Source organism: Acartia tonsa, chromosome 6, assembly GCF_053477335.1.
Source record: "Acartia tonsa isolate MP-2025a chromosome 6, ASM5347733v1, whole genome shotgun sequence".
Taxonomy (NCBI): Eukaryota; Metazoa; Arthropoda; class Copepoda; order Calanoida; family Acartiidae; genus Acartia; species Acartia tonsa.
Window position 1 is genome coordinate 35,931,422 of NC_137265.1, and position 24,878 is coordinate 35,956,299.

Below are 24,878 nucleotides of genomic sequence, written 5' to 3' on the forward strand. Positions count from 1 at the left end.
TCCGTTGGCCTAAAAACTTTGGGCACTTTTATTAGATCTTGATAGCGTTGTGTCCAATTACAAGTGTCCAATCTTTTTAACTATAATTTTTACCAAGAGAAGGGGTACTTTTAATTCTTATCGTTTGTGAATTAAACAACAATTTATCGTCGATTGTCTTATCTCTTTAGATCTTTGGCTATAATAATGATTGTTGAAATTTCTTTCATGTTTTGTGTTTAGAAATAACTCATTTTAACATTTGGACACTAAAAATATCAACTTTTAAGATATTTGAACACCCTTAGTATGATTAAGCATTGCATTATAAAACTGTTTACCCTACATTTATATGCTATGAAATTATGTAATTGTATAAACTTTAGGCTATCCTAGAAAAATATGTCCGCTAGTTGTCTTGGATTCAAAGATTTTCATGGGAGAGGGAGGGTTGAATACCCCGACCCCATTAAAAAGCTTTGGCGTCCTTGTTTGGACATAATAGATTTCAGTCAAATTCATACTGAAAGTAATTTTTATTTGAGAGTGTCTGTTCCACCTCCCTAGAAAATAGCCCAAAACCATCGTATGACCAGTATTTTTATTGTCCGAAAAGAAATACTTAATGTGTACAGACGGACATAATTATTAATATTATTTGGCGAATCCCAAAAAAGCATGAATTTACAAACGGACTAAGACTGTGTGTGTGTGTGTCGCTGAACCGATATGAGTTTCCTTTTTAATGTAGCTTCTCATAGGTCAAGACAATGACCCCCCCCCCCCCACCCCACAAAAAATGTTTAAAACTAAAATTCCTTTTAATCTCAATTGCACTTAGAGGCCTCAAGGTAACAAAAAATAATGGAATCACATGGCACCAGGTTGTGAATTACAAAGAAGTTCAGGAAAATGCAGACAAACTGGAAAAGGTAAGAATAGTTATTTCTCGTATCGTATTATAAACGGTTTTCCGCGGATATAGAATGTACAATTATAAGCTTAAAACTAGTTTTTTTAGCCCCGTGGTGCCGAAGGCACCGGCTAAAAAAACTAGTTTTAATCTTATTATTGTACATTTCTATATTCGTAGAAAACTGGATATAATACGATGCTAGACATAGTTTTTTCGTATGGATGAGAACCGGTTCCTATCCACCGGATTCGAATGAATACGAGAAAACAAATTTTAAAACTAGTTGATAATACCTATTCGATTTATGAAATTTTATAAAGCTTAGTTTCTATCTACTAATAGATTTTTATGAAGACTATCTGTGAATGTATTGCATATTCGAAAAATAAAGTAACAGGTCCTGTGTCTATCGGTGTGAGAGTAACAAAAGATCTTGCTAACCACTGAATTGATATGGTTCTCCTTAACAATGTAGCTTCCAATTGGTCCTAAACTTTATCAATCTACTTGGGGAGCTAGGGTACAATAATCTCCCAAGAGAAATCGCCTTAGAAAATGAAATTAATAAGGGGTCTTAAATTAACCCCCTTACCTCCAGTGACCCTAGGGGCCTCTAGGGGCGTATCCGTTAGTACAACATATTATAAGAAAAAAAGTTTCATGGGTTAAAAAATGTAACTGACTAACATACTTAGTTATCAGGGAGGGGGCATTGGATATAAATAATATTGGTACCTTAAGTGTTTCAACCATGTTATCTTATTCGTTGGCTCAATACATTTTGCTATTTCTATTGACTTTTGATAGTTTGGTTTTAAATTTGTGGTATCCAAACTTTTCCACAAATAATTTCATCTGCAGAATGGGTAATTTCATCATTGGAGATGTACATATTGATTTATTGTCCATTGTCTAATCCTTTGAGATCACTTATAGATGTATTAGGCATTATGTTTTAACAGTAGTAAGATAGATGAAAGTTCGCTGAAAATATGTTAGAAATAATTCAACCCCGCTGATTTTTTTGTATTCAATAATCGTTTTATTGTATAGAAGTTTTCTAAAACTGTACAAAAATTATCATGTACTATCACATTTTACATATTTAGATAGGTATGTATTCTAAAAAGGTCGTTTTACACTGTTTTTTTTAGTAAACTACCACTGAGCTCTTTTATACCTAAAAAAATCTTTCTTTTAAGTAACAGGATGTATAATATATCTGCTTGTTTGTACCGAATGAGCTCGCTAACCATTGGACTGACATGGCTACCCTTTTCTAATATGTGTGGGGACTCGGGGAGTATACCACTCTCTTAACCCCCCCCCCCCTATTCCCAGAAGAATCCCATATATTCGCCACCCCCCCCCCCCTATAAAAAAAATTGTTTTGTCCAAACCAAAAAGATAGGTAATTGGTCGAAACAACTAGAAATTTAATTCTACATATATCTTTGTTTTTTTTTGTTTTTATTAAAAACATTCCCAATCTATTTTTGATCGTATCGCTTCACTGAAAGAAGGACAAAGCATTAAAGTATAAACGTAAAAAAATCATATTTAAATTGTACAGAAGAAAGTTTTGAAAACAAGGTTAAAATCTCCCGAAAAACCAAATGCTCCACATTTATTGTTGACTTGTTAGAGTAACACGATGCCTGTTGTCTGTCTGTATTGTAAATATGCCGGACCAATCAATCCACAATTTCATTAGGAAATTTTTTTATGAGTCCAAGGTATGTTTTATTGAGGATGTGTGCGCGATTTCTCCTTGCAGAGAAAAAAAATACCTTTATTTTTTCGGGTATAGTCCTTTCCACGACATCCCTCCATAAGGGGCGATTTGTCGTATTTTGAAAATGGCTTTTTATAGGTTATTTTAGGTTAGGTTAGGTTGTATTGGGTTAGGTGATTGCCCCACAGGGTTAGGTAATTGGCCCCGCAGGGTTAGAGCCCCCCGCAGGGGCTAGAAATAGGAGAAAACTTACTGTGAAAAATACGAAGAATCGCCCCTTATGGAGGGATGTCGTGGAAAGGACTATACCCATTTTTTCTTTTAAGTGGGGGTTCACAACCCAGGGAATTAAAGGGATAAGACAATTGCCGATGTAACCCCCAATAATGATAAACGAAATTATCCCTACAGTAGATTAATATTAGTGGTTGAAATGTTTAGACACTCAATTTGATGAACCAACTAATCAAATTTCAATAAAAGTCCCCAAAGTTATTAAAGCAAAGAATAAGAAAACGTTATTATAAAACTTTGTAGACTAGTGTATTAAGCAGTCCATTGTTCACTTCCTTCCTGGGACTTTAGGTTGGGTTGATATTTGTTAAAGCTTATCAAATTGGATACTATGATTAAAATTCTAGACTCGAACACAATTTTTCAACCTTCTATTTAAAATTCTATTATTTACGATTGTAATCAAGAAAATGTTGCTTCTTCCTTAGCCTTATGGGGTGGGGGATTTTCCCTTGATGATATTTTTTTTCTTTAAAATAGAACATCTTTTTCTGGAGAGGGGGGGGGGTTGATTTTAATATTTAATCCACATATTAAAAAGATAGCCAAAAACGTGCCAACGATAAATACAGAAGTTACCTTCAATGCACATAAACACAAAAATATAGGGAGGGGGGTGCAGGAATGGTGAAATTGCTACTTTAATGTAAAATTGAAATAAAAATGCAAAATTTGTATACTTAATTTAGCCAGACAAAAAAACTGCATTAAAACTTGACAAAAGCGTTTAGAACTTGTAGGCCGGTGAAAAAAAAGTATGATATTATATCTTTATCCTAAATCAAATAGTATTTACTTTCGGAGAATCATAAATTGTTTAACAATAGATGTGGATATTCTAAGAGATTTTCGCATATTTTGATAAAATGTTTCTCCTAGCTGGCTAATATAACGATACCCACACCCCTTCACATCGCATAACCATGGAGAAACGTATTGTCCAATATTTGAAGACTTGATTGTCTACCTAAATTGAGGACAAAATTCCCCTGTCACAATATCTACTTACTAACGGCTACGCCCCCTAGAGGCCTCTAGGGGCACTTGAGGAGGGGGAAGTCGAATTTGATAACCCAATTTCTTTTTTAGATTTTAAAAGGAAAGGTAAAAAAAAATATTTTAGGGGGTGGAAAATTTTTTTGTGGGGGGGTTGGTATTTTTCATTTTTAGGGGGGTTGTGGGTGTCCTACCCCCCCCCCAAGAAAATAGTTATAAACCTTCCCAGGACCTATGAGAAGCTACCCTGTTAAGGAGAACCCGATCGGTTCAGCGGTTAGCGAGATTCTTCGGTACAGACACACAGATACACAAACAGACAAAGATCCTGTTACTTTGGTATAAGGATTCTATATCCATTTGAACATAGATTTTCAGCAGTTTTGGTACAATGCAATGTAAGTGTTGATCTCAAATTTAAAATGATGTTTTCAGTCTACGTAAATTTAGAATTAGGATGCAAACATCATTTTTGACTCAAAATTTCTCGGCAAAATATATTTTTTAGATGAAGTAATCATAAAATTTATAAATATAAAACCGCATTGCAAAAGAGCAATAAAATAAAATATAACTCTTTACTTTTGGTGCCGTGCATCGGGCATGATTTCATATCATTGTTCACGGTAGAGATCAACTTAGTTTTTACAGACATAATAGTACATTTATAGTTTTTATTTGTTAGACAATTATAATTTAAGCTCATCTTTTTATTCAGAATTCCTAAATGTGTAGCATGTATAAAACTAAAATTGTAAAAAATCAAAGAATAGAATATAACTGTAATGTTTTATAATTTTATTTATTTTTAGATTAGCCCTAAAGAAACAACATTTAAAATATTTCCTTTTTAATTAATTGGGTCACAATTTATACGAATAAATGGGTAAAAAATCCCTGTCATTACAGAAAAAAATCATGTAAAGAACATGAAATCTGTCATGTTATTCTCACATGTTCTATCACCATCTAGTCTAACTATGAACATTCTCCCTTATTCTCTTCAATTCTCTTCTAGCAGATGGAAGTGGGGAGGAGGGGCATAATCCTCCATCCCCCTCCCTCAGTTTAACTATTGGACTACGCCTTATCAAGGGTGAATACAATTATTATTGTGATTCCTTATTCTAGCAAATTTTATTTTTAGCAAAGAGACAAAAAAAAAATTTTTATGGCAGAAAATAATGTTTTAAGGATGGAGGGGACATAATAATGTTTTCTTACTCGCTAACTTACCAATTTTGGGGACTTTGAGTAAATTTTGATTGGTTGATTTTTTAAGTTAACGTTTCAACCATTTATTTTATCTAGAGAAGGATTAATTATGTGTATCAGCATTGGGGATGTACATCATTTATCGCCCATTGTCTTATACATTTGGATTCCTGCTTAGATACAGAGAAAGCATCCGCCCCTATTTTTTTGGTTGGATTAAGGGAACTCCGCAAAGTATTCTCGAACCTTCCCGGTTTATCCCGAAGCTGACCCAACAGAGTATATATATACAGCCAGGGAGGGTTGCTTCACAGAGAAATAATATTATACGGACTCGGCGCAAATATTATGGACACAAAAGTCTACTGCAAAAGTTTTCCAAAATTTATTCACCAGTGATTGGAAAACTGCATTTGTGACCATTTCAGAGTAATTCCAGATCTTGAAAGATCTAGTTTAAAGTTTAAAACAGCAAAAAAAACAAATATGTGTGACACAAACTATCGTGATAACTTGGGGGTGATATCAAAAATAAAGCTGAAAAAAATGGTAAGAAGGTGACTTTATTTGCCGTTTTTTTTGGGCGGCTAACTGCGCAGCCGCTATGATATTTTTTGTCATTTATGTGCATAATAAGATGTGTGTGTGCCGGGGTTTTAATCTTTTCTTTAGTGGATTCCACGTTAAAGAGGTAAGTTACAGAGTAGCCGCGCTCCAAGATTTATGAAATTTGGAGGGGAAAGGTCTTTGAAGCTAGAAAATTACCGTAAAAAAATTGTATATTCTAAACCTGAAGAAAACTATTCTGTCAATTCTTTTTTGGGCCAAATGTACTGCTTTTCAAACGTTAGTTTTAGCTTTTTCCAGAATGTGATAAATTCACTGAGTGAAAAAGTCTTTGATACTTCTTAGTTATTTATTGAAATATATTTCGGTGGACATTGCACCCTCTTCAGTCTAAATGACATAAATCATATTAATTTAATTTACATATTAAAAGATAAGTAAAAATAAATTTGTAGAACTATAAAGGCAGAAAATGTTTTTCCAGGATGTTACTATGGGCTTTTCATGAAAAAAAATAGAGGCAAATTAGTTTTACTTTGTATAAAATATCCCAACTTTCAGAATCTAGGAAAATCTGCAATACGCATAAAAAGAGTAAAAATATTAGGAATATAAGAATAGACCTATCATTGCAATTTATGACAAAACAAAACTACCCTTTCTATAAATTAAAACTATTGGTAGAAAATTTTGGTCACTGCTATCTTGTATAACCTTATCAAGTAAGCTCATAAAGTTTTTAAGCTAATAAATGCGAAAACGTTTTTTTTAAACTTTGGGTTCAAGAATTATAAAATTATACGATAATTGATGAAACTTCGTCCTCAAGATTATATATTCCGTTTAATGGAAATTATATTTAAGTCTTATTCCAAACGGAACTTAAAATTAACAAAAAAAATATTGATCTTACATTATCTAGGTTTCGTGATTATTAATTTATTTAGTTAATATAAAGAGTTTCAAAATAAAAGTTTATTGAAATTTTAAAGTTGTTTTCTTCAAATAAAACAATATTTTTATAGTTCATATTGTTTTTAAGTTTATCTGGTAGATAAAGAATTACAAAACCCTTAGCAAAATATCCAATTGTGTAATATTATCAGGTATCTAAAGGGATAATACAAAGGTCGATAAATGGTTGTGCATCCCAATGATTATACAAAACATTATTCTTTCTATTGATTGCAAATAGTAGTTAAAACGTTTGGAAACTCAACCTAATGTACCAACCAATCAAATTCAATAAAAGTCCCCAAAGTTGTTGAGCCAACGAATAAGAAAACGTTATTTTAAAACTTTGGGGACTAGTGTTATTAACAGCCAAATGTCTCCTCCCTCCCTGATTATATTACTTGCTTTACTTAAGTGGATTCCTTCCTTAAAAGCATTATAGAAAAGGCATAGTTAGATTTTTAGTAGTGTCAATGGGATAGATACACGGACCGAGGGACACTTTACCTTAAATTACAACTTTCTGTCTCGTTTTAGTAAAAAATATTATCTTATTATAGGATGTAGTAAGATTCTTTTTCCTGTCGTAACATCTTACTAAACCAAGTTTAAACCGATTGAGTTTGCTAGAATGGGGTTTTTATACCCCTAGACTATTTCCTTATTGAAGCTTGACTCGTATATTAATATGTAATATATAAATCTTTTACAAGTATAGATTTCTGTATGTAAAAATAAAGGATATGGTACATACATTTCTATATCTCATTATATCTAGTTTTTTTAGAGAATCTCAAGGGGAAGATTGTTATTTATCTATCTTTCCAACTACAACCCAATATAATTATCTATCTTTTTTTTCTATTTTTAGATGGAATCCCAAAAGGGAGACGAGAGTAAATCTGGCAAAACTCATTCTTTCAGGTAAAACTTTTAAATTAATATACAACCCTTTTTTTCTCCCAATATTTACAAGCTATTTTTCCATAATAAATAGATGTAAATAAGAGCAGTACGGGAAACAGACGGACCAATTGTATAGAGAATATGCCCACTAATCATCTAAAAAATCACTGTCTATCTAGAATACAGCTGATTGTCAAAAAAACATAGAGGATTTTAGGTGTCTTCTCTTAAGTAATAGCAAAGAAATAATTCAGGAGGTTCCTTCAAAATTTAGAATGACAGGTTCGCAAAAGACAATTAGGTGTTATGCTTTCCACCCAGAAATAATCATTTACAATATAATAATAATTAAATTAAGCCTATAGCTTAAGCAGTTTAAGAGATCTATTGTTTCAGATCTGTTCTTCGTTGTTACCCTCAAAAACAATTCCTTGCGAAGCATTGTAAAGTTCCAGTATTATGATTATTTTTAAAACTATAACATATTGATGAAACCGTTTAAGAGATATATTTTTTATCAGATCTGGGACTCCAACCTGGTCGAGTAAATCCTCTGTGTGTGGCTCCACGGGAACAGGATTTGCCTCCTCCAGTAGAATGTCACAAGAAATAAATACAAATCAACAATTGGTAAGAGGAATATAGTTTTAAGTAATATGATTGTCCATAACAAGCGCAGCAATAACAGGCTACACATCAGTAGATCAAATTTATGCCCCAAATAGCATCTAGGAGCAATTAAGTTGAATATCTACACGCTTTAAATGGACTTACGGACATTCTGGTAGTGATCAAGATCATAGAATTACCATGCTTTCTAAATTGTACCTCCTGTTATAGGAATCATCATGCAAAGCTTGAAATCGATAGTGCAATTCTAACATGTCTAAATTAACAAAATTAGCTAACTGTTAGGTACGGACCGACCCTTATAACTGAAAAGCTTCGCTTTTAAAAGGAAACAAAGCATTACTAAATAGCAAATCCAAATCATCTTTAATGACGCATTTCTATTTTATATAAGTATGAACTATGGATTTTGAAATATTGCACTTTTGATATCTTGATTAATAGTTTGTTATTGATACTAATTAAGATAATTATGATAATAAAACATCTATATTTACATCCACGTGGATAAAAGCATGGCAAAAAATTATCATTTAAAATAAAACCAGTCCAAAGCCAGATTGAAAAAATATGTATAGTCTCATAGTATAGACGATTGTCTGCGGAAAAAGAAATTTTAATGTGCAGTAAGTATTACTTTTCAAATACTGAGATTAATAAAATCGTAGCAACTCGACAAAATAAGATTTACAGGTTTAACATTCTTATATGATAACAGTCTTTCTTGTTCTGTCTACATCTTTGTCTATAAATAAACTAAATGCACAAAATGAGCGACTTATTTATATATTTAGCAACTCTACAGTTGTTTTCTAATGCTTATTTTTCATCCCATTATTTAAATTACTACCTAATGTTTTGGTCTGAAGCTAAAGATCTGAGAAATAGTTGGTCCGATTAGTTTGTGCATCTTCGGGGTCATTCAGTTTTGTTGAAGTGTTAATGTTTGTTTGTCTTACCATCTAAGAGGCTAGCTTTTATGGATGTTGCCATCCTTGTTATTGTGATAAGAGTTGCTAATATGATAGTGCAAGATTTTCCAAGAAATATATAATTTATTTATTTATAGTCTGTTATTTTAGAAAATTAATCACATCTTAGCTTCTCTTAAATTTAATAATATCGTGTTTTTCAAAATTAGGTAAACAAATACCTCCCCCCTTCATTTATTTAATAAATTGAAAATAAGGGGGGGGGGTTCTTCGTTTGTTTATTATTATTTTAGGTGAGGTTAAGATAGGTTTTATTGGATTACGGGGTCGCCTTGCATGGCTAGGCCCACACGCAGGGGCTAGGCACAGGATAAAAACTACCTCCACTTATTTTTAATTCATTTTAAAATAGGGTTGACAATCCGAATCCGGGATCCGCCCAATTTTTGGCCAATTTTGGAATCCGAATCCGTAATCTGTTTTTTAATAGCGGATTCGGATTCTTAATTGGTAGGCTAAAATTAGCGTTTTTTTTTCTTTCAACTCCCCCTTTTTGAAGGCAAAGATTATCATCATTATATATAATATCTTCTAAAATCTGGTTCGATTATCGGAAGTGAAATATAGAGACCACCAAGAACATTAATTTTTGGACATATGTAGCACTTAAATTTTTAATAAAAGCTTTTTAAAATTTTGCTAGAATCCGGAATCCGCCAAAAATAAGAATCAGGAATCCGCGGGAATTTTGGACGGATTCTTGTAAGAATCTGAATCCGGTCCAAAAATTTGACGGATTGCCATCCCTATTTTAAAATGTCAGTGGGGGTGGGGGGGGGGGGGCTGGTTATCAGTTTAGATTGGTAAAACACATTCTGAAACCTACTTGGTACCAAAATAAAGCTTCACAGAAAAACACGCATCATCCTATTACATAAAGTAGTAAGCTTTTTGTCTGAAGCCAACCACTGAACCGATTTGGTTATCCTTTACAGTGAAGCTTCTTATAGGTCCCGAAATGGTTTTAGGCTACTATTTATACATAAGTCTGGGTATGGTTTTAGGTTATTTTTCTGTTCTCTCATATCCCTTCGAATATAGAGTCCTAATATGCTAGAGGCGCAGTCGTTGGTTTAGTTTTAAGTAGTAGTAAAAATACAGACACTGATTGAAAAAATTTCAATTTAAGATAAACTTTTATGAATATTGCTATTCTTGTAAAAATTACTAGGCCAGCGACAGATTTAATTTTTCAGGCTAATTTTGCGTATTACAGAAAATCCGTCAAAAAATTGCGTCACTTTTTTAGTTTCCTTGAGGAAGTGACATAAAGTATTTGTTTTTTTTTTCTAGTGTTCAAAGTAATAGATAATTTTGGTCAACAATAATATGTTTTGTAGCATCATTATAAATAATTATTTTAATTATATAATTTTCAAATCCTGAGCTGGATCTTTAAATCATTTTAGTTGTGAGCCAGATCGGGGTGAGCCAATTTTCCACCAATGAGAGCAAAGCATTTTAGGAAATGTCTTTTGTATCTATCTATCTGTCTATCTATCTATCTATCTATGTAACTATATGTCTATCTATCTATTCAGAGTAGTTACCGGAGCCTTTACTCCGGGAGCGAGGCTAGTATGAGCAACCAGGAAATGTCTTTTGTATCTATCTATCTGTCTATCTATATATCTATCTATCTATCTATCTATGTAACTATATGTCTATCTATATATTCAGAGTAGTTACCGGAGCCGTTACTCCGGGAGTGGAGCTAGTATGAGCAACCAGGAAATGTCTGGCCTACAAATCCAACAGGATCTTGCCATTTCTGAATCACTTTCAGGTAAACAGAATCAGCAGAATAGTGGAATAGGAAGGGATCTAAAGGGATAGGACAATTTCCGATAAATTGATCCCCAATGATAATACACAAAATTACGCCTTTTGTAGATCACAATTAGTGGTTGGAATAAACTAAGTGAACCAACCAATCAAAATTCAGTGAAACCCCCCCAAGGTTGTTAAGCCATATCATGATATTACACATGACATAAAATATTTGTTTACTTTTTTCAGTCTCTGGCATGGACGAGGGAAGCATAGAGAATTGTGTGGTGGGTGGCCTAGGTCCGGGAGGGGGCGGCGGGGGTGTCAACACTCAGGATGTTGTTCCCGGAGGTGTAGGAGATCTTGGGGCGGCGGAATCCCCCCTCGTTCTGACTCCAGCTCAACAGTTACTTCAAAGACAGCTCAGGTACGAGTAATAAGAAAGTAAAAAGATGCAACAAAAAAAATATAACATTTCTAGTGCAGTGGTTTAACTCCAAGCTGTAACCAACCACTTAATTATGTCTATATCTAGCAATGGTATTTTTTTTCTGGAGACAAAGATGACTGAAATTTCGGATTAAGTTTTTCTTTAGAAGTAAAATTCATAGTTTGCTAAGAATGGTTGGTATAAAGATATTTTTTTTTCAATGTCATCAGAAAAAAACCACAAGTACATGGGGTGGTCCCAATGATAATACTTAATATTTAAAAATATTTATGTAGGTAGTAAAACAACAACTTTTTTAACTTCAATTTTGTTTTTTAATAAATAGGCATTTTTTTTTATTTAGATCTAAACACCTGGAATTGAGCCGACGAATAGCAGAACAGCAGCGGGAACTAAACAGACTAGATCAACAGCTTCTACTCACCACTCAGGTATGTTGTTGTTGTTGTAGAACAACTGCTGGTATTAAACAGACTAGATCAACAGCTTTTACTAACCAACTCAGGTATGTTGTTGTTGTTGTTAAGTTGAATAACTGCTGGAATTGAACACGCTAGATCCTACTCACCACTCAGGTATGTTGTTGTTGTTGTTGTTGTTAGGTAGAACAACTGCTGGAATTAAACAGACTAGATCAACAGCTTCTACTCACCACTCAGGTATGTTGTTGTTGTTAGGTAGAACAACTGCTGGAGTTAAACAGACTAGATCAACAGCTTTTACTAACCAACTCAGGTATGTTGTTGTTGTTGTTAAGTTGAATAACTGCTGGAATTAAACACGCTAGATCAACAGCTTCTACTCACCACTCAGGTATGTTGTTGTTGTTAGGTAGAACAACTGCTGGAGTTAAACAGGCTAGGTCATTAGCTTCTTTTCACAACATTCTTCTGAATTCTACTAATCTAAGACTTAATTTTAGAATAAATTTATTTCTAAGTTATTTGTTTTAAGTTAAATTTATATTTTTTGTATCTTTTCAGCTATCTAAGAAATGTACCTAGTTGTTAGGCAAAAAAATACATTCTAATGAATATTAGATCTACAGGAATAAAGAAGAATTATTAAAATATTGTAATTATGTTAACACTTTGATTTAAACAAAGCATTTGATAAATATAAATAGTTTTAAATAAAAACAGTATGTCTTTTTCTGTGTGTATCGGAACTGAAAGATATCTCAAACCACTAGAACGATATGACTCTCATTTATATCTTAGGTAGGTTTTTTTTCGGGGGGAGTAAATTTACCCTCACTAGAATAAATTACTTCCCCCATTATGAAAGATTTTCTTTCATTGGCGTATGCCAGTATCCCTGTTTAGTGTGTACAGGTAGTGGTGTCACGTTGGTGTAACAACTTTGTTGTCCACCAAATTAACTCATTCCAAGGAGTGAATATCATTGAAATTTATCCGTCAAGAGACTCTCCTACATTTCAATTTTTCAATTCAATTTATCAGCAAAGCTTTTCCTACTTGTACATGTACAACCATCCATCCTACCCAGACAGAGAGGGGGGATAATAGGCTGTTATTACCCTAGTCCCCAAAGTTTTATAGTAACATTTTTTTATTGGTTGGCTTTACAATTTTGGGGACTTCTAATGAATTTTGATTGGTTTGTCCCTAAATTTAAGTGTCCAAACGTTCAACCACTAAATGTTATCTACAGTAGGGGTAATTTTGTGTATCATCACTGGGAATGTACCACTATCAGATGGATATTTTCTACCCATTGATTTCCTTCTGTCATATAAACAGAAGTGTTTACTGTATGATATTATATCTCACTTTTTTTATAGTTTGCCAAGAGTTTACAGTAACTGATAACTCTATTTAATCAACTCAACACCAGTAAACAAACAAACATTGAACATCATACGAATGATATGTCTTCAATAATTTCAATATCCAATAAAAGAAACTGATACACCCACTAATTTAAGTTCTACCAATCAAACATCAAATCCTAGCTATATATTACCTTATTAAATCACCTCGATTAAAATTTTACCTTTTACTCATATTATGCTTTCTTCATTTAAAAAATTCCGCTTTTTTAAAAATTCTTTAAGTTCAATCATGATTTTGTGCAAATATTTTGTAAGTCCAGTAAAAGAAAGCAAAATGTTATGAATGTAATTTAGATTTTATTGCTCCTATTTGTTAATCAGATTACATATAAGCATCTTTGTTGAATAAATTTTTTTGTTATGTCTTGTATTTTGTTAAATAAATGTTCTAAAATTAAATTATACTGTCTTAACATTTGAGTTGACTTTGATTCCAAATCCTCCTGTAGTGGTGAATGATAGTAATGTTGGAGTAATTATGTAATAAATTAAAAGTAGATCTAGTAATAACTTTGATTACTTGACAAACAAAATCATTTCAAGTTAAAGTGAATATAGAATAAGTTTAGAAAAATAGCACATTATTTCAAAGCGTGCAGAAGACAGAAACGTTTTCTTTACTGTATACGTCTATCTAAATTTGTCTCCTTTTTTATATCTATCTATTTATTGTAGCTCATACCGAAAAATATATAAAGTAGTAAGGTTATTTTGTCTGTAGCTCAAGGTTTTGATCACTACCGAAACGTTTTCGGAAATCTTGATATAGGTCATGGAGTAGTTTAAGGCTGTTTTATCTTTATAATAGAGTCTTGGAGTGGTTTTATGTCCATACCTACACATTCGAATACATAGTCCTTGTATGCTATGGGCGCAGCCGCCAGTATTATCACTATGCACGAAAACCCAACACAACAATAAATCTATCTTGCAAAAAATCTATTAGGTATACCTTTAGTTATCTTAATGTCTATATTAATATGTATATTTAGGTGACAGATGCGAGTCCGTACCTACTGCCATCCCACCTGCCCCCCACCCCCCGACGCCCCCAGCAGAGTATCGGTGGACCGGTAACTGTTGCAGTACCTACAGCTGCCATCATTGGCACCCACCAACAATCCATTATGTCACAACCAGGTACACAAATTGAATAATTAAATTATAATAATTTGTGTAAAATTAGCAGTTTAGGATAATGTTTTATCGATTACACAATGCGATGAAAAAAAACTTACTTTTATATTGACTAGCGGCTACGCCCCTAGAAGCCTTTAGTGGCACTTTAAATGTTTGGTTTTTTGTTGCGTTCAAGTTTCTACGATATGTTGCGTAAGAGTCTCTTTATACGATACCTCGCAATGTTACGTAAGAGTCTCTTTATACGATACCTCGCAATGTTACGTAGGAGTATCTATACTTAAAATAAAAATTTCGATTTATTATTATTTCTCTGGGGAGGGTTCTCTAGGGAGGGTGGTGGTACCCTCCCCCAAAAAGTTATAAACCTTCCCGGGACCTATGAGAAGCTATCCTGTTAAGGAGAACCGGATCGGTTCAGCGGTTAGCTAGATCCTTTGGTACAAACAAACACACAGACACACAAACATCCTGTTACTTATAAGGATTATAATTATTGGTGAAAATATTTGGACACTGCTAGTTAGCACAAACAATCTACATTTTAATAAATATTAAGTATTAATTTTACCTATTACTAAATATAAAAGCAGCCAAAAAGCTTCTTATGTGCTCTTCGTACGCCATGGATATTTCATAGTTTAGTATGCTCAATAATAATGGGAATGTTAAATAGAATTTTCAGCTGTCTATCTTGAATAACAGCCGAGAAAATCGCGATTCCCCATAAACGTGTATTGTATAAAGACTGACGTACATTTCGAATTATAGAGTAGCTTCGCTAATAAAAAGCTACACGAAGTTATCCTGCGAAAGAGAGAACGTCCTTTAAATCTATTTTTCCATCAATTATTTGGATCAAGATAAAAATAACTGTTATGATTTAGGTATTGGCGGGCTAGTGAACACCAGCAACACGCCTACCAGCCTCGTGGGACCCCGCATGGTGACGAGCATGGATCTGGACGCAGCCGCCAATGGTCTTGTCGGTGGTGGTGGTCCGGGAGACGGCGGGAACGGTGGGACTGGACATCTTGTGTCAGGGATGTTCATAACATGATTCTTGTTTTATGTTTATTGCAGCAAAACATTAGAAGGGAAAGGGTTTAGATGATTGTAAGTTCTTACCCCCGAGGAACCTGTGCCGACTTTCAATTGGGTCTTTGAAAATCAATAGCGTCAGGAATATTAATACAGCCAAGGCGCTACAACAGAACAGAAATCAATTTGTTAGCAGACGCAAAAGGTCCCCAACAGGGGATCCAGGTATTTGTCATGTTATACAACTATATTTATAGATTCATATCAGCAAAAACAAGCTAATGGCATCTCAAATGAAAATATTATAGTGTGTAGAACATACAGATTATTTTAATACTAACTAATTTATAAAAATTTTATGAACATTTTCTGTGTAGGGGTTCAGCTGCTAATGACCGATCTTAACCAGTTACAATGAAATTAAATTTATATATATATTGTACATAAATATATTAACTAATTTAATTAGTGAGTCAAATGGGTATAAACAATACAATGCAAGCTATATAAAAAAAAGTATAAAAATCATGCATATATTTATCAAAAAAGATCATTTCAAAAATACACAAAGCAATTTAAAGTGTATTTAAGAGCCAGAAAATGCATGTTTATAAAAGTAAGTACAAGAAAATAAGTTGAATTAAATATAAAAAGCAATTATAATCAAAAATAAAGAGCTTTGCAACAATAAGAAAATTATAATAGATAAAAAATAAACTTCTCAAAGTTGACTTTAAGTGCCAAGCCAGTCATTTTGGTAATTAAAAAGTGATGTGAAAGGGAGGGGTGATAGTTGTTTTAAGATCTCGTAATTAAGTTATGAAGAATACTGAAAAATAATAAATCTTTCACAGCTCTCTAGAAACAAATCTAAAAAATTCAGATATTTTAGGCAATTTGTTTCCTTTTTCTATAAAACATGATTTTTTGCCGCTAAACAGATATTTTTTCAGTGGGGCTTTTTCTTTGAAGCTATATATGAATTTTGGGGTTTATTACATATCGTCAAGTGTCCTTTATACCTTAAATACGAGATCTATACAACAATCCCCCTTCCTTTGTTAATAATAAAAATGTCCTTGTTTAATAATAATTTCTAGAGAATTCATTCAGAATCAATGATATGTTGTAGTAATGTATAATAATAATAAATGTCATCAGATTATTAAATGTTATTGTAAAATTTATCAACTATAAAGCTAAAATTAATTATTTAAAGAAAATATTTAATCATTTAAGTTGTTATTTTTGATTTCTAAATCTATTTTAACTAAAAATAAGGTGTGTTTTCAAGATTAAGTGGGACTCTATCTATGACACAGTTCCGTAATACTATGTACTTAGTTCATTTAAAAACATTCTGAAAAGCTTAAAATCAATTATAGTTAAACATAGAAAATCAGTTAAAATCAACACAATAATCGTAATTTCTTTTTCTAATGTTTACATTTTTTTTAACAACGTTTCTATGAAGTTCATAAAAGACTTAAGAAAACGACAAATTATGATATTTTAACGGTCAAAATGAGATTTTTATTGGTTTATATTCCTGATAAGATTTCTAACATCAGTATATTATAAAAAGATATCCTATAAATTTTGTTAGGTAATGTATATATAATATTTTCATAATATCTATATAAAAAAAATATTCAAAGACATATTTTTCAATTTCATGTCTCATCTAAAGTTTATTTTTTACCAAACTTAAAAATCAAAGTCAATTCAAATAAAATGATATAATAAATAGGTAGAATTATCAATTTAGGTTTTATAGGTTTAATGTTAAATGTTACTAGTTCAGGAAAAATATAATTAATGTAAAATACAAAATAGAAATACTTTCCATTCAAAATATATTAATACCTACCCATAAAAGATATTTTTTATAAAATACATAAAAAAAGTGCTAAATAACAGAATTATTAACTTCTAAATTACCTACAAAAAAATGATTTACTTCCTCAATGAAAAAAGACTTAATTATTTTTTATGTTAAATAAAGACTGATTCATAAATCTGGTTTATTCAAAAGTTAAATAGTATATTTCAGGGAGGGATATTTTATCTGAAGATTTTTGTTTTGTCTCCAAAATTTTACTATAGATTTGGTATAAACATTCATAACAAGTTGTACACTGAAATCATTATATTTCAGTATTTATTTTGGATGGTAGAAAAGTTGGAGCAAAAATATTTTTTTTTCAAATGAAATATCTCTCTTAATTTAAATTTGTCAATATATATTTTTAGATAAATTTAAAATCCCTCATTAGTTGAGATCATATATTTTTAATGTAAATCATTTTCTGAAATAAAAACAGTATATTTTTTCAATAAATAAACTTACATTTTTTGCTGGATCCCTAAAATCTGTAATATTTACTAAAGGAAACTTTCATTAACGATTCTAAGAGTGTAAGCAAATTAATTTAACGTTAGCTAAAGGAAGCCTGCAAGAAATACACCGTTCAAACTGCTTAAAGACTGTCCACAATGATTTCGAAGGTGCTTTGACTTTTGTGTCAGAACCTAAATTGGGACATAGTTCATTTCATTACCCTAGGTTAGGTAACTTCATTTCACTTTTCAATAAAATCTAAAATGCAGCGGTTTTTGAGAAAACTAGATTTGAAAATTTCAAGTTTAATTTTTATCCCCTAGGCATTATCGCATAATAATGACAAGAAAAGCAAAGATTTCATTATTTATTTAAAATTTTGAACAACTTTGCTTTTATAAAGTTCTTCATAAAACCACTCCTGAAGGGAGTTAATTAATGGCCATTTTTATCAGTTGCTTTGCTAAGGTCACGGAAATTCAGCCTTAAATAAATCATATATAAAGAGGTTTTATGAAAGACTTTATAAAAGCAAAGTTGTTAAAAATTTGAAATAAAAATCTTTGCTTTTCTTGTCATGATTATGCGATAACTCCTAGGGGATGAAAATTTAACTTGAAATTTTCAAATCTAATTTTCTTAAAATCCGCTGCATTTTAGATTTTATTGAAAAGTGAAATAAAGTTACCAAACCTAGGGCAATGAAATGCACTATGTCCCAATTTAGGTTCTGACACAAAAGTCAAAGCACCTTCGAAATCATTGTGTGTCACAAGTAGACCAAATACCCCAATTTTGAAGCCTTAACCTTTAATAACAAAAAAGTAATACATGGGCATTTTAAAATGACATTTATGTCGATGAAAAAGTTTTGAAAGTTTTCCAGCGCTCATGAAGTGGTGTATTTTTGTAGGATTAGTTTAATGTGAATTTCTCATTTAAATAATACTTTATTTATATACTAGTGTTCTTAGGTAAAATTATTTAGAACTCTTTCGTGAAAGTTGCCTTTTAAATATTTTTTTAATGTATTTTCTTTCTTGTTGTCTGTCGACTATAGTTGTTGTAACTTAGATAAGGCATAGAGAAGGAATTTTTAACTTAGAAAGAACAATGTCAATGTATTACGAGTTTCTAGGATTCATTTAAAGCAGAGGTAGTGGACATTGGACTTAAACTGGTATTAAAAGTCATCAGCTCAAAAGCATTAGTATTTTTAAAATTTTGATTGGTTAGTACAAACTTTTCCAACAATGATATTAATATTATGATTTACATCAATTTATCGTCCATTGTCTTATCCCTGAAAAATCCAGAAACTTCTTTTACGTAAGCATATTTCAATTTCTCTTAAAAAAATAATTATGTACATGTTTCTAAATAAACTTGTGTCTTAGTTTAAGAAATATAAATGGATGTAGAATATACGTGGATATTATGACAGGAGAAAAATTGTCTTCAATTTAGCTTGCGATTTCCCCTGTAATTTATTGGTCTGTTCGTTTATCCAGTAGGGGGGGAGGTGGTGGAAATGGAAATTGTTATTTTATATTATATGGATTGTGTGTCTCACATTAATAGAAAACATGAAAATCTGGTGTAAGATCCAAGTAATAATATATCCATTGAAATAGAATTTCCGATTAAATTATTAACAATCAAGGCTTATTCATAATTATAATAGAAATATCTGTTTAAAGGTTTATTTTATTAAGAATATCATATGTCTTTCTCTAGTCCATAGTTTAAAAGAATATCTTATTACAGACAACTTTCGACGGATATTGAAATGAAAAATTTTAAGATTAAAACCAGTTTAGTTAGTCCGACTAACAATTTCACGAATGATTGTTATTATAATAATCGCAGAAAATTGTCAGTGATACGATGCTATATATGATTTTTCAGCACAGCCGAGAACTGGTTCTAATCCAGCGGATATTAATCGGTTTGAAATCTACACTGGAAAAAGTTATTTTTCTTTGCACTTCTATATTTCCATAAAATTTAATCAAACTGAAAAGGAAATTATATAAACAAAATTATGTTTAAATGCCACGGTTTTATAATTAGAAAAAGTATTAATTGTGATAACCTCTTGTTTCAAAATATATACAAATATTATTTTTTTTTCTTGTTATGTTTTACTCAAATCACAATCGTCCTGAAATCAATCAAGACAAATTGAGTTCTCAAAAAAATGGCATGAAACCAACATCAATAAAATTTTCAGTCTTTCAATATTAATAATTTACTACAAAACTAGGCTATACTCAGAAATGGAGTGGACATAGGGATTATTATTTTTTAGATTTTTATTGGATGGTTAATTAAGTTGAGTGTCCTAGCGTTTCAACCACTAATTGTAATCTACTGAAGAGGTAATGTTGTGTATCTTCATTAATTTATCTGCCATTGTCTTATCCCTTTAGATACCTGTATTTACTAGATTTCTTGTAATATTTAAAAAACTAACAATGCTTCTTTAATAGTCCTAATGGAGCTTAAGGGTTACATCCCCAATTTATCTCTTATTTAATTTAAAGGTTTGGACACCTCAAGTTTGAACCAATCTATCAAGATTCAAGAATAAAAGATTTACAGTCCAATGGTCCTTAACTTTCCTTTGAGAATAATCGTCTAAATTATCTCATTTAAAAGTTTTTTTTTATGCTGGTTTGGTCCTCATTTATTAATCTCAATTTGTCTTGATTCAATTCAGGACTATCGTGTAAATGTTATAATTTACGTTTGTTTTATTAAAAAATATGTATAGTTATTTATCTTATCGTATTATAGACAGCTTTCCGTGGATTTTAAAATCAAAAAATAAGCTTAAAATCAGATTTGTTAGTCCGAGGGGTCAAAGACCAGGGCTAAAAAATCTGGTATTAATTTTATGATTTTTATGTTAATATTCGTGAGAAATTGTGTATTATACGATGCTATATGTCAGTGTGACTGAGAACCGGTTCTAATCCAGCGGATGTTAATCGGTTTCGAAGCCATACTGGGAACTTTATTCTCATTATGTTTGCCTAATTCTACCAGTTAAAGTCACCTATTATTAATTGTGGATTTGTTGTTATCAATAAAGAATCAAATATATAAAATAAAAATATCAAATAAAATAATACAATAAATATAGAAAGTATAGATGATTAACCCCTTTTTTTGGACTTATAGGAGTAAAGTGTAGGAAATTCCTATTTAGAGATAACCTAGAGATATATCAGCCAATAGGAGAATACTTGACGCTACTTTTAAGACATCTTATTGGTTGAAACATTTTTCAGACCTTGGTACTTAAGGCAATATTTTTTTCATTGCGTTCGCATTTTGAGTCAGGCCTCATTTGTAGCATATTTTAGGAGACGGCTTTTCTTAGGTAAATTGATTCGTGTATAAATTTCTTCCCTATTGTACTGTAAAACATATGACAAAACTTTAACCCTTAACGGTCGGGGGAAGGCGTTGTATCCCCCCCCCCCCCTCCAGTTTTTTATATCTTATGTTCTGTGTGTAAATGATAGAGGACCATATCTGAGTTACTTTTAAATATGGGTATGACACATAACTGAAAGTCGAAAATTATGGAATATCTCCATCCTGGCAGGCATAGTATGCCAGAAAACCTGGCATGGTCATCAGGGTAAAAGGCAAAAATATTTTTTGACTCAAACAAATCATTTTACTTTACCAAATACTAAGATATCCTATAATCGTACATCCTCATATAAAATATAGGTGTCAATTTCAGGTTCCAGGTATGATCCTTCAGGTCTCTAGAAATCTTTAAAAGGCTCCTGTGACCACAATTTTTGACTAAGATACTTCAAATTTTAAACCTAAGCTTTTCTAATGTCTTCATGGCATATTAAAATTTCTTCAAAAATCCGCCACAGTTAACGGCTGACAACTGCCGCCAACAAATGTTATGTTATGATATTTCTATTATAAATTATATACTTTTTTTGAAAAAATTGTTCTTCTAACTTAAAAAATAAAAAAAATACAGCCATGATTTTAAAAAGCAGGGGTTTTTGTTGTATGATTTAAAAGATTATATTGCTGGATGATATCCAGCTGAATAGTTTCAAAATCCGGTATCCGGCCAGATATTGGAAAAGGCCGGAATTGTTTATGGGAATACGTCTTATTTATGTATTTAATAGTATCTCCAGCAAGTCTTTTTTAAAGTCTATCCCACCTACAGATTGACTGTCATTTTTAGTGGGCCCAAGCAGAGAATCCAAGGTAAGCTTCGTGTACATTTTGATCTGCCTTGAAAAATAAGAAGGACCAAGGATATCTCATACAAAAAAAAATGGGGGGGGGGGGTTTGTTTTTGGGGGAGTTTGGGGTGTCCCAACCCCCAAGAAAATAGCTTAAAACAACCACAGGACCAAGAAGAGTACAAATCCTCCATCACCCTAAAAATTTTTTGTGCAAAAAGGACATAACATAAGCTTATTGTAGTGGGGTCAAACGTCCTGTTTAAAAAAGCCCGTTTTTATTTGGTGCACCGAAAGAAGAAAAAGTATCATCTTTGGGTGCACCCTGTAGGTCAGGAGAAGTATTAAAACAAATCAGCTATCCATCTGAGAAGGGCCTTTAACAAATGATTAATTTGAAATTATATACAAACAAATAAAAAAAAACAATTACAAAGTTAATTCAACACCTTTTAAGCTTTTTATCCTACAAGGTTAATCAAATACATAAATTAGAGGCATATACAGGAATTTTAAAGCAGTTACTTATGACTGTTAAAGCTGATAAATTAATAAGGGTGCTTTCCCTAAACGTGAGAAGAAAATTATTTATTTCTCAGCTGTTACAAAAGATAGTTATTTTGTTTTTAAGATTCTGCTGACCAATGAACACTGCTCCATAACTCACTTTTAATCGCGTTATTTTATCAGCGAAATATTTTGAATTATATGATTTGATTCTTATAGGGATGTTTTCTAAACTTGTACAGAGTATACATATAACAGACTCAGACAGCTCCTAAACGCGCCTCTGGCATAAATCCTTTGCAATTACAATGCCATGGGCACCACGTCATGGAGGTTGGGAACAATGTGTTTTAAATTATATTAAATATTTGGATCAAGTCAAGCTGAGTGTGCCAATGGCAACAGTTAAAACAGAGCGTGCCAATATTCCCCCTAGTCAAGTAGAGTATGCCAATATTCCCCCAAGTAAAACATAGTATGCCAATATTTCATCAAGTAAAGCATAGTATGCCAATAGTTTATCAAACAAAGCAACATGACAAAAAAAAGATGAATTTAATACAAAGTAGAACGATGTCTGTCTGTTTGTCTGTCTGTTTGTTTGTTTGTAGCAAAGGATCTCGCTAATCGATGGACTGTTATGGTTCTTCTTTCAATGAAGCTTCTTATTGGTCCTTTAAAATACTATGATTTTGTTACAATAGTTTTTCTTTTTAAAACTTAAATGTAAAACAGATTTTCAGCTCTCTCCTTCCCTCAAATTCCCCTAGAGATATCGAAGGGGGGGGGGGGCGGGGGTGGAGCCGCTATTATATATACATAAATTATTTCAAAATTTTAGAAAAAGCATATCTTGACAAGTAAAGCAGAGTATGCTAATATTACGCCAAGTAAAGCAGAGTGTGCCAATTTTCCCCCTAGTCAAGTATTGTATGCCAATATACCCCAAGTCAAGTAGCGTGTGCCAAAACAGGCTATTGGCATACTCAGCTTGACTTGATCCAAATATTTATTTCTTTGCCACTCCCCAAGAGGTTTTAAAATTCACTTTGACATCAAGGAGCGGGTGAGGTAGAGGGAGATCGACCAATATCCCTGTTTAAGTTTTAAAAAGAAAATCAAAATATTTTTTTGGGAGGTGGAATCAAATATGTTTCTTTGGAGGGTAAAAGTACTCTTTCTAAAATATAAATGGAACCTTCCCGAGGACTCTAAGAAGTCTCACTGTAAAGGAGAACCAAATCAGTCCAGTGGTTAGTGAGATAGTTCGGTAAAGGCACACAGAAAATAGTTTCTTTTAAATAAGGGTTGTTCTATCCCTATATTCCTGGCTTCATCTACAGAAGGAATTACCATTTTATATTTAGATTCAATTTGAGATAATTCAAGTTTTATTGTCGCCTCTTTATCCGACAACACCAAAAACTAGGGGGCCGCAAGTAACTATCATTTTTATTAGAACCTCTACTATTAAATAATAAAGGTACTAAGAAAGAGTGGTAATGTCTGATTGAGCCAATAGGAGAATCGCATTGGTACATACATTTAATCTCAATGGTTGAAATTATATACACATTTTGTTACGAACGCATGTTTTTTTTTTCATTTCATACATAGATAAAAGTCAGCTGTAAACAGTATATTTTCTTAGTAGAAAGCTTTGCGGAATCAGAATTAATTGCTCAAAAATTTCGTATTAAAGCTTCAAACAGAGGTGGATTCTTTAAAAAAGTTAGGCTGGCTACTCGTTGGTGAGGCAAAATTTTTTTTCTGAAAAATCCTCCAAAATCGAATAAAAAAATTAACAAAAATTAAATAAAATCTTAAAACGTTATTAACGTATGATTTTGTTTAATTTTTGTAGATTTTTAATGTGCTTTTGGATGATTTTTCACAAAAATAATTTTGCCTCACTATTGAGTAGCGAGTCTATCATTTTTTAAGAATCCACATTAGCTTGTGTCGAAAGTAAACAATACTTTTGTCTGCTAGAAATGTTCCTTCTTAGATTTGACGAAAAAAGGGTTCAGAATATGCTTCTATTCTTATATTTCTATTTATTAAATATTTCATGGGAACTGACGTCAATTATTGTCACTGTCAACTGCCCTGTCGAAACGTATTATTAAATCAACGTTTTTGTCTATTAAATAAACATTGACATTTATCATGAACATACTGCTTTGAAAATAAAATCAAATATACATAGTCATTAAGATGTAGAAGTTGGAAGGAATTTTAATGTTAGAGTGAGATTTGAAATCTGCATCAAATTTTAAGGATTTTTTTCTCATAAAATTCGTTTTTTGTATAATTCTTTATCTAAAAGCGGAAATACAATTTAAGTTTATAAA

The 24,878-nt window shown here is 31.8% G+C and overlaps 1 protein-coding gene across 4 annotated transcripts in view; it reads left to right on the top strand.

Annotated features, from left to right (window-relative positions):
• Positions 1-20,938, top strand: part of LOC145322516 (circadian locomoter output cycles protein kaput-like) — a 45,399-nt gene extending 24,461 nt beyond the window's left edge. For 2 of the 4 annotated variants that reach the window (XM_080164558.1, XM_080164559.1), the window contains 9 exons: positions 862-911; positions 7,528-7,580; positions 8,084-8,192; positions 10,865-10,970; positions 11,204-11,381; positions 11,749-11,836; positions 14,253-14,400; positions 15,288-15,441; positions 15,817-20,938. In XM_080164558.1, the coding sequence (XP_080020684.1) occupies positions 862-911; positions 7,528-7,580; positions 8,084-8,192; positions 10,865-10,970; positions 11,204-11,381; positions 11,749-11,836; positions 14,253-14,400; positions 15,288-15,441; positions 15,817-15,859 (929 nt within the window). In that variant the 3' untranslated portion in view covers positions 15,860-20,938. Of the gene's footprint in view, positions 1-861; positions 912-7,527; positions 7,581-8,083; positions 8,193-10,864; positions 10,971-11,203; positions 11,382-11,748; positions 11,837-13,209; positions 13,660-14,252; positions 14,401-15,287; positions 15,442-15,816 lie in introns of those variants that run through there. The other 2 variants (XR_013880743.1, XM_080164560.1) reach the window with 2 other exon arrangements.
• Positions 20,939-24,878: the final 3,940 nt, after the last annotated feature.